The 13,330-nt window shown below is 44.5% G+C and overlaps 1 protein-coding gene across 1 annotated transcript in view; it reads right to left on the reverse strand.

Annotated features, from left to right (window-relative positions):
- Positions 1–509: 509 nt before the first annotated feature.
- MYH10 (myosin heavy chain 10) overlaps positions 510–13,330 on the reverse strand; it is a 98,802-nt gene continuing 85,981 nt past the window's right edge. The window contains exons 29-41 of the mRNA XM_065647823.1: positions 12,677–12,781; positions 11,425–11,577; positions 10,840–11,088; positions 10,116–10,328; positions 9,430–9,642; positions 8,007–8,168; positions 6,480–6,608; positions 5,197–5,285; positions 4,836–4,959; positions 4,520–4,728; positions 3,596–3,704; positions 3,054–3,226; positions 510–2,162 (exon numbers count right to left, since the gene is read on the reverse strand). Of these exons, the coding sequence (XP_065503895.1) occupies positions 2,018–2,162; positions 3,054–3,226; positions 3,596–3,704; positions 4,520–4,728; positions 4,836–4,959; positions 5,197–5,285; positions 6,480–6,608; positions 8,007–8,168; positions 9,430–9,642; positions 10,116–10,328; positions 10,840–11,088; positions 11,425–11,577; positions 12,677–12,781 (2,073 nt within the window). The 3' untranslated portion in view covers positions 510–2,017. The remainder of the gene's footprint in view (positions 2,163–3,053; positions 3,227–3,595; positions 3,705–4,519; positions 4,729–4,835; positions 4,960–5,196; positions 5,286–6,479; positions 6,609–8,006; positions 8,169–9,429; positions 9,643–10,115; positions 10,329–10,839; positions 11,089–11,424; positions 11,578–12,676; positions 12,782–13,330) is intronic.

A 13,330-nucleotide genomic window follows, 5' to 3' on the forward strand; every position in this document is an offset into this window, starting at 1 on the left:
ACTGACAGCTCAGCCGCATCAAGACTGGATTTAGGGAAGAGCCTGGGGCAGCAATTTCTCCCCAAGCCCCGCTCTCTGCTCCACTTCTCTTCCCTCTTTGCCTTTTTAACTCCCCTCCCGCCGGGTGCTGGTCCACCCTTGTGCCCCTCCGCCCAGCGCTGCAGCCCAGCAGGGATCAGGGTGCTGGTGCCACAGTTTTCCACGAGCCTCCCCTGAAACCCGCTGTCAGAGCAGGTTCTGCACAGCTGGACACCCAAAATGGGAAATTCAACTGCTCAGAACAAAGCCCAGAGCCTGGTAAGTGCAGAAACATGTCTGTGCTGCAGGACTGAAGGCAGCATGAGGCTCCTGAGCTGGCTCTATTTTGGTCAAAATAAAAGGAAAAAATACCCCAAACAAAAGAGGAAGAAAAGAAAAGGCAGCTTCCAGTCATATTCTTGTTTATTAAGGTCTATGCCAGCCTCAGGAGATAGCTCTTCCGGTAAGTAAACAGAGCAGGCGGCCACATCTATCATGAATAAATTTATTGTCTTACAAAAATCATTGTCTAGAAATATGGGTATACAAGAAAACAAGATATCTGCAGTCAGATGCCTGGTGGTCAACAGCCAGTTTGATTAAAAATATCCACACACAACAAAACCTTTGCAACAGATGTTAAAGCTTTTAACCAAAAAAGGAAATCCATGGTTTTTGAGGATGTGGCAGAGGAAGTTTCCTAGTTAACACTGATTCATTGTCACTAATATCAATACCACTTGGACTAGAAAGGTACGTGATATGAAGCACAGTCAAAATTAATACATTAAATCATTGTTATATAGGCAAATTATATATGTAACATTGTCTTAGTACTGTAGTGTCTAAGGCACTTTCTGTAATGTCAGTTTGTCAGCTATTTAAACAAAAAGGAATGCTAACTACTCAGTGTAATACTGTTCAAAATTAAAAAAAACAAAACAAAAACCAACACACAACAACAAAACAACAGGAAAAAAAAAAAAGGATTCACATCCACTGGCATGTTAACTTATAGGCAGGCAACCCCCATCGCTGAACCCCGTAATCGCGGGCTCCCCATGAGCCCACGCTGCCCCTGCCCCAGTGACACCAGGCTGGCTGCTGAGCTGCTGCCAAAGCCTCAGCTCACAGTGCAGCCGCTCAGCTCCATGTCCTGAAGACTGACTCAGCCATAAATTAATAAATTAATTTAGCCTGTGATGTACATTTATTTCCCACTGGTGTTCACATTATACCAGCCTGAATATATACAGAGATCTGTGGGGCATGGCGGCAGCAGCAACTGTACAGATGAGGAACGGTGACGCTGTCTCGGCTTGCCTATACTGCATGAACACTAAACTGATGATGCAGGTGCCAAGAACACTTCAAAATGATATTTCAGGTTAAAAATGGACACTAACTCACTCATCCCTACATTTCCCTCTAACACTTCCCAAGGCCTTTTTTTCACAGTTCACTTGCTGATTGTGTGCAGATCACAATAATTAGGAGAAAAGAGAGACACAGGTGCGGTTTGGTCTTCAATGATCCAACAGACTCACCACAGCCCAGGGCTGCCTGAGCACAGCAGAAATGGAAGTATGTCTGACTGACACAGCATGCATAGTCATGACAACGGGCCTGTCCCAACCACCTGCCCTCTGGGAATGAAGTTTCTGGATTGATAAAAAAAAAAAAAAGTTTCATCCTTCACATGATGCTTTAGAAAATGGCTTTACAATGAGTATCTGGAAAAGAGATGCACTGAACAGAGATGATCTCATTTTGTTTACGATATATAAAAAAAAGCAGTTGTACCTATATCTGAAGCAGGGTACATATGGTGAGGCTGGAGAGCCTTAAGACATAGCTGACCTATGACAATAACCTTGTAGCATGCTGACGTTCCATAAGGCAGGTTTAGGGCCACAAGGCAGTTTGGTGGTCGAGAACATCCCTTCGTCCTGCCGACTGTTGTGTACAGGTCTCTGCATGCAAATGGTGTGACTGGGCTCTACTCAGCAGGGGCCGGCTGCGCTTCATTCACGTCGCTGCCTTTGCTCTCCGCGTCATCGTCCGAGAGCTCCAGAGAGGCCCCTTCGATGTGCAGCTGGCGTCTCCCAGAGCGGCTCGAGGAGAAGGTGATGGGCCCCCCTCTCCTGCAAACAAGGAACAGACAGTGAGTGCCAACATGTCACATCTCGCAGCCCAGTCTCTGCACTGGTGGCCACCCCTGGAAGTCCCCACTAATCTCCTGGGGAACTCAGTTCCCAGCCCCGCCAGGGGAAATTCCACATGTGGCATTTTGAAACCCCCACTCTGACCAAGGGGTCAGCACGCTGCTTGCAAACACGTTCTGGTACTCTGGTATTCCTGCTTAGGAATCACCTTAATCTGGCAAGTCCCAAGTAACTTAAAATATTGTCTGTGCAAGCACCAAGCACAGACCAAGCACTAAACAGAGCAGGTTCTCTAAAAAGAAAAAACAACCAACCCAAACCAACATTGGCTGCTCATTTGCCAAGCGCTGCACTGCACCCCTCCCTTCCTTCCTCCAAGCCCACCAGCTCAGCTGCTCTCCCTGTCCAGATGGTTTTTGTTCTGCCACAGCCTCACCATTGCTGACTCCCACCCACACTCGATACAGACCCCGATCTCTGACAGAGCTCTCAAGGAAAGTCTGGAACGCTCCCACCAGGTGGGTCAGGAAACAAGGGATTTACCAGCCACGGGAAAGCACAACTGAGTTGTCTCTGTTGTGTTTACCTACAGCTGCACTGAACTGACAGTCCGAGGGAACCTGCCAACATGAGCTCCAAAGAGTCCAGGCTCAAGACTTGTCAGGAATATCCTTCTGGTCCGACAGCTTCCTCGTTACCACCATCAGGCTCAGTCAGCAGTTCTCTGTAGACTCCAGTCTGACCCATTCCCTAACGTCAGCAGCTCTGCTTCTGCAGTTCCAGAGCTGGGAGCTCCCCAGGGCCGCGTTACAGAGACTGTCAGTGGACACATGAGGGCTTGGGAAACCCCCGCCCGCTGCCACCACTCACCGTAGCCTGTTCTTCAGGGTGCTGACCTCCCGGCTCAGGCCCTCGTTGGCCTCTGTGGCATCGTCCAGCTCACGCTGCAGTTTACGTCGGGAAGCATTTGCACGTGTGGCTTCTTCTTCAGCCTCTTCCAGCTGGCGTTTGAGCTGCTTCATTCTGGCGTTTGCCTTTTCCATCTAAAACACCGAAGCAGGTCCTCAGGATTGCACCAGACAGCTGCAGCCCCAGGACCGGGTGAGCTCAGGCCCCCGTCCTCCCCACCCATCCACAGGGAGACGAACCATCAGCCCCGCTGCGGACACCAGCCTGCGCTCCTGGAAACAATGCAGAGCTCCTGGGGCTGGGAGAGCAGGACACAGAACAGACCATCACACCATAGCCAGCACCGGGGGTTTGACTGCTGAGAACTGCTCTACCAGTTTAGGCATCAAGAAAAATGACCTTAGATCTTTTTACTAACGTGCTTCTTAAGCCCTTTCTACACAAAGTATAGTTTTGGTTTTTTTCTGAGAAAAAGGCCTCAAAAACTCAGCCCCTCCACCTACCTGCTCCTTGTACTGGTCTGCATGTCGACGCTCGTCCTCCACCTGCATGAAGACTTCTTTCAATTTCTTCTCTGTACGACGAACCAGTTTGTTCGCAGCTGCTCTTTCCCTAGAATAACAAAAGCCATCATTTGTCCTGGTAGTTAAAGGCAAGGAACACGAGGCCTGTCCTTTCCGAAAGGCTCTTGCCTCACCGCGTAACTGATACTTGAGTCCTCTTAACGTGCCTGTCTCCACCAACAGAACCCACACAGCTCTGATGTGCTGGTGGTCGGCTGGGACGCAGCTTTGCACACGTGAAATGTTACCACTGAAGCAGCATGTGGTGCAGGCTAAAAAGAGGGCCAAGAAGGTGCTTTTTCACAACGAGACCGAACAGAGCAGCTGTAAAGCTATTGCTGACCAGTAACACAGTGCTCTTGCAGAGCCAAAAGCACAAAAAGAATGGAGATGGTGATAAAAGCCAGGCTCCCTTCAGATTCTAGGAGAGATAGCTAAAAAATCAAAAACTACTTGGAGGACCCAGACAGCAAGGAGGGACTTCTGCAGAGCACAGGATTCATCTCCACAAACCGACGCTATCACACCTAAACTGGTCAACTTGCTTCCTCTACCCAGGGACCAGGTGTCTCAAGGGGATGTTTTGTCTCATCTCAAGAAACTTCTGCAGCACCTTGTGGATCCCGGCACTGCCAGTCAACATATCCATCTTCAAGAGTTAATTCAGCGGTTTCAGTTACAAACAGATTCTGAAACCTCCCAATTACTTTACAGCTGTCTCATTAAATGTGTGCCCTAAACAGTAGGTTTCTAGATAATAAACCCCAATGCCTGCGCTGTAAGCTCACATCTCACCCCTACAAAAACTTAAAGCATAGAGGTTTCAGACTTTCAACTGACAAGGCAAACAGAATTTTTCCTTACTTGGCTTCCTGCTCCAGCTGTTCTTCTAGCTGCACAATCTTGGCTTCTAGAGCAGAAATTGTTGCCTTGAACTTTGACTTCACAGACCCCTCCAGTTCCTGCAGTTTGGCTTTCAGCTCTTTGTTCTGCCTTTCCAGCTGCTGCCGTGCATTCTCACTCTTCTGGGCAGCACTCCGCTCCCCAGCCAGTTCTGAATTAAGCGTGTCAACCTTTCAGAGGAGAAGAATAGAAGATCACTTGGTGCTGTTCAGCACCTCCATGTAACCTCACACTGACACACAAACTGTCCCTCTAAGAGTGTCAACAACGGGTTCACCTGCAGTGTGGTCTTTCGGAACCGCTCATTGAGAAGCTCCATGTTGCTCTGCTCTTCCTCCAGCTCTTCCTCCAACTGTGCAATTCGAGCTTCCAGCCGGCGCTTCTCATCCAGCAGTGCTGACCTAGGAAGGGAGTATTTGGGTCAAGACACGTTCTGGCTGCTGGCTAGTTTGCTTCTGATACTTTAGGCATTGCAAATTGCCATGAGTAGCTACGGTGTCACCAGTTCTCATCATAACGACATGGAATTTTTATTGTGAACACAGGTCAATACAGAATTTGCAAGCAGACTACCCAGAACTACAGCTGCTGGTGCCTGAAGTTCTTCAGATGGACAATTAATACATTTGACCACTCACTTTCCTGAAGCGCTGTTTGCGATCTCATCAGCCAGTTCATCCCTTTCCTGCTCAGCGTGACGACGGGCTCTTTCGGACGCAGCGAACTCCTGGGAAGGTTTAGGGAAAGATTTGTTACAGCATTAGGAATCTCCAAACTTCTGCAAACAATTTAGCCTTCTAATAACTTCTGGGAGATTAAGTGATATCCCCAAGGTCTTTTCATGGATAAGCAAAAGCAACAGCTGTAGAAGCAGGACACAGCATCTTGATATTTCGCCCCTTAACTGCCACACAACTACAACGGATTTACTTCTCGCTGTCCCTGAAGTGTTCCTTGCACAAAGTTAAGGCAAAAAATCCGTGAAGATCAGTAATATCCAGGCCCTAAACAGCAGGAGAAAACCATTCTGTCACACACTAACACACACATTCAGTGTAAAGTGGGCACTAAATTAAGTGACTTTTTAAAATTCTTACAGAGTACACAGCATGAATGCAAGTATAGAAAATAAAAGCTTTAGCACAACAGTATAAATGGCACTGAATTCATATTATAAATCCATACAAAGTGTCAGAAACACCCAGGAACTTGCGCTGCAAGTGCAGGACTGACGAGTTTAAAGTCCACAAAAGCAAGACATGGAGAAGCTCTAGTAAATCATAGGTTATCTGTAAATCTCAAACAGTAAATGTAGTGAAATGGGAGTAATTGCTTCAGACTTCGGTCTGCAGCAAATACAGGACAAAACAGAGGCAAGTCCCTCACGCAAAGCAATTCTGCTGATCTACCTTGAGGCAGATAACAGGAGATAAGGGACATGTAGCAGGACCTAGAGCTCTTACATAAACCGTCAACAACGAGGGTACACGTGCCCGTAAGAGTAAGGGATGAGGACCTGAGAGGGCAGAGAGAGAAACCTCCACAGACTTAAATGTTCCACTGAGGCACTGGGGAGATTGTTAGGTTTTTATATATTTCCAATAATCAGTTTTAGTCCTGACACTGTGCACTGCACCTTGCAGGCTCTCGAACCACTTTGCAGACTTGAGCAAGGCCTCAAGCCCGTTCAAGCAGCAGTAAAGCTTTCCTGCTACCTGATACAGAAATGAAGTCCAGACTACCAGAATGATTCCTACAAAGCCATAAGAAGTTCACTAACGACCCGGGATGGAGAGGAAAAGAAGGTTCTCCTGGTTTGCATTTCTCTGTTCAACTTACGAGTTTGCTTTTTACCTTTTTTATTCACTGATCTTCACCGCACTCTAGGATGAAAAACCAATTTCTTGGATTTCAATCTCACCTCTTGGAGCTGGAGTATTTCTGCTTCGAGACCTTTGAGCTTCTTTTCACTCTCTTTGGACTGCGCGAAGATCTCATCTCTGGACGCGCGGGCTTCTTCCAGCTCCCGCTGGTAATCTTTCATCTGAGCCTGCGGTTGGCAAGCAGGGGAAAGAAAAAGCCTTGCTGCATTAGGACAATCACAACATTTATTAGTAGCTCTGAAGCATTTTGGCCCTCAAGAAGTAAGGCCTTCCTCCCAAAGTGGCTTCATTCCACTTAAATGCATTTTCAGTTCTTATTTCCATAGTGAAACGTCATTTTCTCATCCTTCCATCGCCCAATTCCTTGTCAGAAATATCACATTGTAAGACTTCATTTAGCCAGTCTAGTTCTTGTAGCAAACAACTCCACTGAAGAGCTGCTCACATTTGTCCTAAACTGATGGAGAGGTAAAGCTCTTGGAATGACTTATAAAAAGATGTACTTAAATCCACCAAAATCTTGTTGCAAGTATGCAAGGTAAGAAACTGTTTTCCATGCAGAAGTAAGAGGCGGCACCGTTCTGCACACCCAGCAGCACAAACCGATGCTTCCCTTGGGAAACGCTGTTAACACAGGCTGAGATCTTAACCTGCACAAGTTTGAGATGCTGAAGGAGTAAGTTAGTTGGAGAAATGCCATTTCAGTTGTACCTACATCTTTAGAATCCACTGCTCACTTATTTCGGGTGCTTGGATGGAAGTGCCCAGAGATGGGGTGTGAACTCCCAGCTGTCCCAGCCCCTTGCACTGAAGAGGTGGGTGCTGCTGGGAACCAGCCTTTTTTGCTTTAATTTGTGCTCCCTCCTCTGCCAGGGCTGAGGAGCTGCCCTTATTCAGCCAGAGGAGGATTTGAAGCATGATTGCCCAAGAATAAAGTGGACGGGGCAGAAAGGCAATTTAATTTGTCATGTGCTTTACATGGTCTTGCCACAGCCTCATGCTCCTGCAGTTTTGGGCCGTGGCACTGAAGATTATTGGCAAAAATGAACTCTACCAAATGTTGAATATTTTTCTGGGAGTGACACAAGGACTGTTTTTTCTTGCCAAACTAAAAAGAATGAGCATCTTGGAGATTTTTAAAAGCAGCTAAAATTGATGACTCCTTTTTCTCTGGAGAATTTTTGGCTGAAGATGCCTTAAGAAGTTTGACTTAAGGAAGCAGCAATGAGCAAGAGCCAAGCTCAAATCAGTAAATTCAATGATACAAATAACCATAAATTTAAAAAATGCAGCCTGGAAAGCAATACTCAGCAAATCCTTATGCAAAGTGTTGAAATAAAGAAAAAGATGACTACTGAATAAAAGTATTAACTCCTTACCAACAAAAGGACAAGAGGAGTTTTGAGCAGGTGAGAAGTTCAGGCCAGGCACTATGACATACGTCAGTAAAGTCTCATCCCCCTCTTGCCTTCACACTACTGATGTTTTAATATTTAATGCAAAGCAGCACCCTGGACAGACTGTCAGCAGGATTGAGAGCAGCTCAGCGGGTGAGCTGTGCCTACCTGGAGCTTCCGGAGCTGTTTGATCGCTTCATCTCGAGCCTTGTTGGCAGTTTCTATCTGACCTTCCAGGTCTTTCAGGTCCATCTCCATTTTCTTCTTGGCCGCCACGGCCAGAGCTCTCTGTTTGCGCTCGTCTTCAAGTTCTGCCTCCAGCTCTCGCACCTGGGAAATCGAGGCATTTAACAGGCTCAGTTCCAGGAACGGAGCAAACAAAATCCTAAGAGAATGGTCAGTGACTCCAAAAGGCCTTTGCAGAATTAACATGACTCAATTGGAAAAGACTACAGAACACAAGCTACACGGGCAGACGCTGTAGATGGCAAAAACAAACCCACAAATTGGAAGCAGAGATCTCCGAGCTGACAAAAAGGAAAATAAAGACAATAACTCAGCAACTGAAGCATTTCCATTTCATCTGTTCAGCTGCTTAGTGATCAGCTTCTTCCCCAGCATATCTGTCCACATTTAAGTGTCGCTCTGGGGCAGATGTCGCTAATTCTGATTGAACCATTAAGAGGAAAATAAGAAATATAATCACCTCATTTTCTCCAGGCAAAAAAAAAAAAAGAAAAAGAAATAATTCCCTTTCAAACAACCATGCTACCAGCATTTATACACCAACTACCTTTTTTTTTCTTCCCAAAAAGAAGCCAACATGAATTAAGCCAAACACGCAAAAATAAAACTGAGCCAGAAATGCCCCAGGTTACCAACAGGGAAGAATATATTCCTGTTTTGAAGCTAGCCTCCCTCCTTATGCTGGGTCCAAGAGCTCTTGTCCAGTGCAAGATAATAGCAATTTTGCATTGCAGTGAACTTCAAAAGCCCTCCAGGCCCATGCTTATTTCTAAAAGATCTCTATATCTTCGATTCTTTGTAATTTTACATTTTTTTCTTGTGATAAATCTTGAAATATTTGGTGTTTTTTCCTCAAAGCTTAATCTTTAGACCCATCTTTTCAAAGCATGAAATTTTAAAGGCATTTCCTTGGTCTCTTCTGATCTGCTTTGTGTTACTAGAATTCTCAAGTCAGGCAAACCTGGAACATGCCACAATTTTCATTTAGGAAACTGTTCACTTAATTACAGTCTATCTTGGCATCCATGGATTTGCTCCTGGACATCAAATAAAATGGGCTCGAAAGTCCAAATAACAAATCCCTGTCCTTGAAACACACCCGCACAGCAACAGTCCGACCTCTGCTTGCATGTGGAGTGTTTTTGGACGACTAACACTAAGCTGACAGTGGTCTGTCCTCAACAAGACCTGTTCTTGCAAAGATTAGTGCTTGGGATTTCTACAAGACAGGATCTTAAAGTAAAGAATTTTATTTTTCTGGTCGAAAGTTATCACCGAAGCCACAGAGCTTTGGCAAAAGAACCTCACACCCCTCTCGCTATGAAGTTGAGCAAAACAGACATACTTGTTTCACCAGCATCCGTTTTTTCTCTTCGTTCTGTTCATCTCTGGCTTGCAGATCTCTCTCAAACTGGGCTTTCATAGCTTGCATGTTCACCTCCAAACGAAGCTTCGCATCTTCTGTGGCCTGCAGTTCATCTTCCAGTTCCTCCAGCTGAGTCCTCATCTCTTCAACCTGTTGCTCTAAAGTTCTCTTTGACTTCTCCAGCTCATGGACCTAAGCCACAAACATTAATCAGACCCTCTGCTTCAGGTATCTCAACATCGGCGGTTTTTAACAGCAAAATAAGACATTATATGAACCCGTACACTACATTTTGTGATGCTCAGAATCGGACAATGAATTAGAGCAGGCAGAGCAGCATCTCTAAGCCTGTCGCAGATGACAGGAGAGATGAGCTGTGTAATGTCACAGAGAAAATTAGTAGTGAGACAAGCTCTTAAATCGAGTTGCAGGTGCCATTAGTCATCTGGCCAAGCAGCTTTGGCTCTCCAGGTCTTCACATCTTTTGAAGTGGCTTGATGTTAATAAAGACCCCTTTATTCTGAGCTTTAATTCCTCCAGAATTTTGAGCTATAAATCAGCTTCAAAACATAGTTTTGTGTCAAGTATACTCCTCCAACCAGGGAGTTTTCCTGTGTTATTGCCTATGCAGTATATAGCAAAACAAAATGTGGAAACGTACTTACATTTTTGCCCACATCATCTTTAGAACTCATTAAGTCTTCCATATCTGCACGCAACTGTTTGTTTTGTCTTTCAAATTCTTCCTTAGCTTCCAGGGCTTCTTCCAAAGCCCGAGCCAGAGACAGCGCTTTGGTTTCCTTCTCCCTTGCTTCTGCTTCCGCACGATCTCTTTCCTCTGCATATCTGGCAGAGATGTTCTTTTCTTCCGCCAGCATCTGAACATAAGAAATAATTAATCCATCTCATAAGTTCTATAATTGGGTCCTTCCTGCCTCAGGTGTTTCAGTCAATGAAGTGGTTAATGCTTGAAGTCTAACTGGCCTCCAGAAGCCATCCAGTCTCTCGATCTTGATCAAAGTGCTAGTAAGAAACCAACTACAGCTACTCTGGGATGAGATGAGGAAAGCAAGCTACTAATCAGGATTACATAAGTTCTATATTATTGCTATCTTTTAGTCTTCACATTACAATAATACTCCTAAGTTTTTGTTCCAATATAATTTCCTTTTTGTATATGAAGAGCTTATTACTTGGTCTAACAAGACTCAAAGCTGGCATTTACCTCACTGAAATTATAAGTGAGAGATTACTCTTAACGATGGCTAAGCTGCTTACAAAAGATTTATCAATAACCACAGTCTCTAGGCTCATTTATGCAGTAACAATATAAACAAGATGTTATTTAAAAATCACAGAAAACAGCAAGATGACAGGAAACTAGACTACCTGATCAAACTTCTTCTGCTTTTTCTCCAAGTTAGAAACAATCTGGCGCTGATGATCTAGATCCACCATCAAGTCATCCAGCTCTTGCTGCAGGCGATTCTTTGTCTTTTCCAGTTTGTCGTAAGCCATTGCCTTCTCCTCTAGGCGCTGGCTTAAGGACTCCATGTCCTTCAGTAATTTCTTCTTATTTTCCTCCAAGCCTTCAATGGTTCCCAAGTCATCATCTACCTTTTTCTTAGCATCAGCCAACTGAAATTTAATAAAAGAAAATAATGTTCCTTAGTGCATCAGGAGAAGGAAAGAAAGGCATCAGGTCCAAAACACAAAACCAGAAATAGATGTTATTGCTAAAGTAACACAAAAATTGTGAGCTAGTAGGATACCAAGCAGGGCGAAGTCCAGCCCACTGCAGCTGGTTGTACTAGTCATTATTGCAATGGAGAAAGACCACAGGAAAATTGCTTCCAAAATCTGGTCTAGTACATGTGCAAATTACATGATATTTTTGCAACATGTTTGGGACACCAGTTCATCTCACCTGGAACGTGTAGGTCTTACGGAGTCCTGCCATTTCCAACAGCTTACCTGAGACTGCAAGGCGAGCATCTGCTTTTCCAAGTTCTTTCTGGCCTCCTCCTCCTCCTCCTGCTGCTCTTGCAGGTTGTTCTTTTCCTCCTCCAGCTGCCTGATCCTACTGCTCAGGTTGAGTTTCTGGCGCGTTTCTTCCTGCAGCAGCTCCTGTTACACCAACAGGCACATTCCAAGTTCAGTTTGGTTCAGTGTGTGTTATCTGGGGCCTCGGGCTCCCATCCTCCATTACTCTGTATGGAGTTTCAGCTTTGGTAATTTTTCTTACAGCATTTTTGTACAAGGACATGCTTATGTAGACATCTGAGTCCTCAAAAAGCCACTGATCAGTCATTATGGGCACACTTAAACCTTAAAAAATGGTATATACACTTAAAAAGTGTATAATAATAATAATACACTTAATAATAATAATACACTTAAAAAGTGTATTTCTGATCAGGGAATCCATGCCACTGTCTGTTCTACAAGTTAGTGGATGATACTTTTCCATCATTAAAGAAGTATAGAAGTCACCTTCAAAATTTACTTTTCTTTCAGATAAGCAGATAGAGTCCCTATTTTAAACCACCTGGGAAGAATACATAGCAGCAAATCCTGCAACGGCAGCACATTTCCAAGTCTTGCTGCATCGCGTGAAGGTAAAGGCCAGTTTACAGAGAGCTGTAATTAAGCAGTGGAAACTTCTGCCATAACAGAAACTAATGAAAGGTGTAACCACCCATCCTGTTCCCCACAGACCTCTCCAATTATGATTAACCTTATTCAAGTAGTCACCATTAGCACTTCTATACAGGAAAAAAAAAAAAGAGTACCTTTAATTGATGAATACATGCACAAAGCTGCATGATTTAACTCCAAATAAACACTGGCGGTTTGAAGAACTTAAGCTGTCAGTAAAAGACAGAGTATTGTCCCTCATGCCTTTCATATACCCCAAGGACCTTATTTACATTAACATTCTACTTGGAAAGTAGAATACTTATATACTTATCTCCCACAGAGACAAAGAAATAAAAGAGGAACTGAAAGCCTACAAGCATTGAATCTTAAATAATGAAGAATTGGCTCCACACCTAGCTGAGCAGTCATTATACACTGCATTTCACTACAGACTTCAATATGAAATACAGCTTCTACCCAAGGGACTTTCCAAACCATGAATGAAAATGTATTTTCTGTTATGCAGTTCGCATTTCAATGAGGAAGAAAGCTTCAGTGCAAAGTTCAGGCTTCTCTGCACACACACCTGTGTATCCTGAAGCTGAGATTCCAAACTAGCCGCATCCTTGGCAAACTTGATGCCTTTCTTCTCTGCTTCTTCCAGGAGACTCGAGACATTATCCAACTCGTTCTGAAAAGGAAGGAGTTGAAAGGTAATGACGTGTGGCTGACTACGGCCATGCCTGCGTCCCACCGGGAGCTGGAACTGCAGAACATCAAACCTCAACAAATTCCAGGTGTGGCAAGGCAACAACAGATGCCAGTGCAGAGATACAACAAGCTAAAAATACTGAGGTTTCATTAGAAACTTTAAGTTGGCTGTCAATCTTGAACTTCAGGGCATAACACAACAAGAGTTAGGCATGATATTTAGCAGAGCATGTCGTTCCAATATCTGCATTCATACTCAAATGCTATATTTAATTTTAGGACCATATATTTTCCAGGACTATTAATTCAGGGATTATCAGGGTGGCAGCTGGGTTTAAAGCATCACTGCAAGAGAAAAGGTTTCTGCCAGGTGCCAACTCTCACTATTTAAGGTTATGCTACTTGTATATACAGTGAGAGCCTGCCTGAAAAGCTTTGCCCAAAAAGAACTGGGCCATTCCCTTTTAAAGCACTTTAGCTTGATTTACATAAAGTACCCATTGCTGTGGTTTAAAAGTCAGCCCTGACT

Source organism: Caloenas nicobarica, chromosome 18 (assembly GCF_036013445.1).
Source record: "Caloenas nicobarica isolate bCalNic1 chromosome 18, bCalNic1.hap1, whole genome shotgun sequence".
NCBI lineage: Eukaryota > Metazoa > Chordata > Aves > Columbiformes > Columbidae > Caloenas > Caloenas nicobarica.